The sequence below is a fragment of the Fukomys damarensis genome, unplaced genomic scaffold (assembly GCF_012274545.1).
Source record: "Fukomys damarensis isolate Sample0158 unplaced genomic scaffold, DMR_v1.0_HiC HiC_scaffold_39, whole genome shotgun sequence".
NCBI classification, from domain to species: domain Eukaryota; kingdom Metazoa; phylum Chordata; class Mammalia; order Rodentia; family Bathyergidae; genus Fukomys; species Fukomys damarensis.
The window spans coordinates 617,915-620,332 of NW_022900951.1; the positions used below are offsets into that span (position 1 = coordinate 617,915).

Sequence of the window (2,418 nt, forward strand, 5' to 3'; positions counted from 1 at the left end):
GCAGGAGGGAGGAGACGCAGAGAGACGGGCGCACGGAACAGAAACGCAGCAAGAAAGGCCAGGCGTGGTGGCGCACGCCCGGCGTCCCAGCACTTGGGAGGCTGAGGCGGGAGGATCGCTACCAGTGCGAGGCCAGCCTGGGCCACCCGGGGAGACCCTGCCTCAGAAAAGGCAAAAGAAGAGCAACAAAGCTTCACGAAACAAAAAGCAAAACAAACAAACCCACTGTATTTCCACAAATGTCCCCTGATTCTTTAGCCCGTGTTTTAAAACCAGATTTTATTGCGGAGCGTGGAACCCAGGGCCAGTGCGTGGAGCTCCGTCTTCAGCCCCTAAGTTTTAGTTTTTAGTTTTTGAGACAGGTTTGTGTTGAGTCGCTAAGTTGCCCAGGTCGGGCTGGAGCTTGGGATCCTCCTGCCTCTGCCTCCCCAGTGCTGGGGTAACTGGCGTGCACCGCCCCGCCCAGGGTTTTGAGCTCGGGCTGCTGGTCTCCCTGGGGCCGAGCTCCGCGCTCCAGCTCAGGGCTGGTTTGTGTGCGGCGCCTCCTTGGACTCTCGGGAGCCACCGGCCCGGTGCCATCTCCGTGGCCCTGGCCACAGCACCCCGTTCTCCCCACAGGCTCTGACGCCCAGGACGCCCCAACCCTGCGCCTGTACGTCCTGGTGGTGCTGCTCACCCTCGTGTGCACCCTGCTCCTGGGCTTTCTCTTCACAAGGTAACCCCACACGCAGCCCGTCTGCCGCTGTGGCACCTGGGAGGGGCCTTTCTGACGGCGGGCTTCATAAAGGAGCTGCGTCTCGCGGCGGACGTGACGTGACCACACCTGGTTCTGTCTCCTCTCTGACCCTTGGTATGAGTGCGAAAGTGTTTCACAATCCGAGGTGTCACTGTATATTACATAGGCACCATGTATAGACCGTGGTGGAGTACTATGATGCTGTGAAAAAGGATGGAGCCGTACTCTCTGTGAAAGGAAAACAGGCAGAGAAAAGGCAGCGCATGTAGAAAAGGGCACCGTGCAGCCGTGAAAAAGGCCCAGGCCCTGCCATTTACCACAGATGCCGGCGGGATTAAGAAAAGGCAGTGTGCGTGTGTTTGCCGGAACTCTACACAACCACAGTGAAGGCTGAGACCACGTCATTTTCAAGGGAATGGACGGAAACCGAGGTCGCCCTGTTAAACGTCATGGAGAGGCTCGGGCACGAGCATTCCACGTTTCCCATAATGCGTGCAGCGTGGAACGCGTCCCCCGGGTGGGGCTGGGAGACTCGTCCCAGACCAGAGCGGGGACAGGGAGGCCCTGAAGAGGAGGAGGTGACTGGAAAACGTCAGATGCTGTGTGTCAGGCTGAGGACACGGCCCGGGGTCCCAGCCACCTTCAGCTGAACCTTTGTCCCCAGGTTTATTTGGATCCACGGTCTGTGCCCCCCCGGGCCCAAGATCAAAATGATGGATGTGGATAAAGTGAATCAAGAGGTAGAGTGGACGCGTGGGGCAGGGTGGGGACAGGGATGGCCAGCATCACCGCCGTCCACCCCGGGACATCTGCATCCTCTGGGGTCGGGTTGGGGGCTCAACTGTGAGCACACTTGGGGAAGTGGAGGAGAAGAGAGACAGAGACAGGGTGATGCAGGGAGACAGAGATTATGAGACACGGAAAGATGGGCAGAGAGCGATGTGGTGGCAGACCTCGGGACCTTTGCACATGCTGTGTCCCGCCAGTCCTCCGCACGACCCCTTGCTCAGCCGCTCGTGCCCCAGGACCCCGTCAGGGACGCACTGACGCCACTGTCCTCCCCCCGTCAGGTGCCCTGGGAGGACAACGCCCCGAGTGTTGAGAAAGGAGAGCAAGAGGAGGTGCTGACAGTGGAGGAGGTGTCGTGAGCCTGGCACAACCGGCGGCGGCGGCGGCGAGGAGCTTCCGTCTGCGCCACACACACTGCGGCGGGGGCGGGGCTTCGGGGCTTCGGTGTTCGCAGCGTTTGTGTTTTTTTTTAAATATTCTTTCGCAAATGTGCCCGTGGCCTCCTGGACCCTGCTGTCGCCACAGCCCCGTCCTCTCTGGTTGTTTTTCTCTTTCTGCCTTGGAGCAGGGGCCTTGGACCGAGCGCCCGCAAACCCTGCTCCCCGATCAACCCTCTGTCCTCACTGGTCGCCTTTCGTTGTTTTGTCTCCGTGACACCCGGCCGCCCGTCGTGTGTTCCGTGGCCGCTCAGGGAGGACCACAGGCGACCAGGGGTGCGGTGCCTGCCCTGTCGGCCTCCACCAACCAGATGATGTGGACGCACGGGGCCGGGGACGTTGTTTACTCAACCGCGCCGCAGAAGGGGCCGCGTCGTGCGGGCCGGGCAGCTGCAGGAGGGGACGGGGTCGAGGACAAAGCCCGTGTCGCTCGGCGAGGAGTCACAGGAATGCACG

General features: G+C 61.1%; 1 protein-coding gene across 1 annotated transcript in view; it reads left to right on the forward strand.

Annotated features, from left to right (window-relative positions):
• Window positions 1–2,411, forward strand: part of Csf2ra (colony stimulating factor 2 receptor subunit alpha) — a gene marked incomplete at its 5' end in the record, with an annotated part of 5,435 nt that extends 3,024 nt beyond the window's left edge. The window contains 3 exons of the mRNA XM_033760230.1: window positions 444–715; window positions 1,401–1,476; window positions 1,807–2,411. Of these exons, the coding sequence (XP_033616121.1) occupies window positions 444–715; window positions 1,401–1,476; window positions 1,807–1,884 (426 nt within the window). The remainder of the gene's footprint in view (window positions 1–443; window positions 716–1,400; window positions 1,477–1,806) is intronic.
• Between the last annotated feature and the right edge of the window lie 7 nt (window positions 2,412–2,418).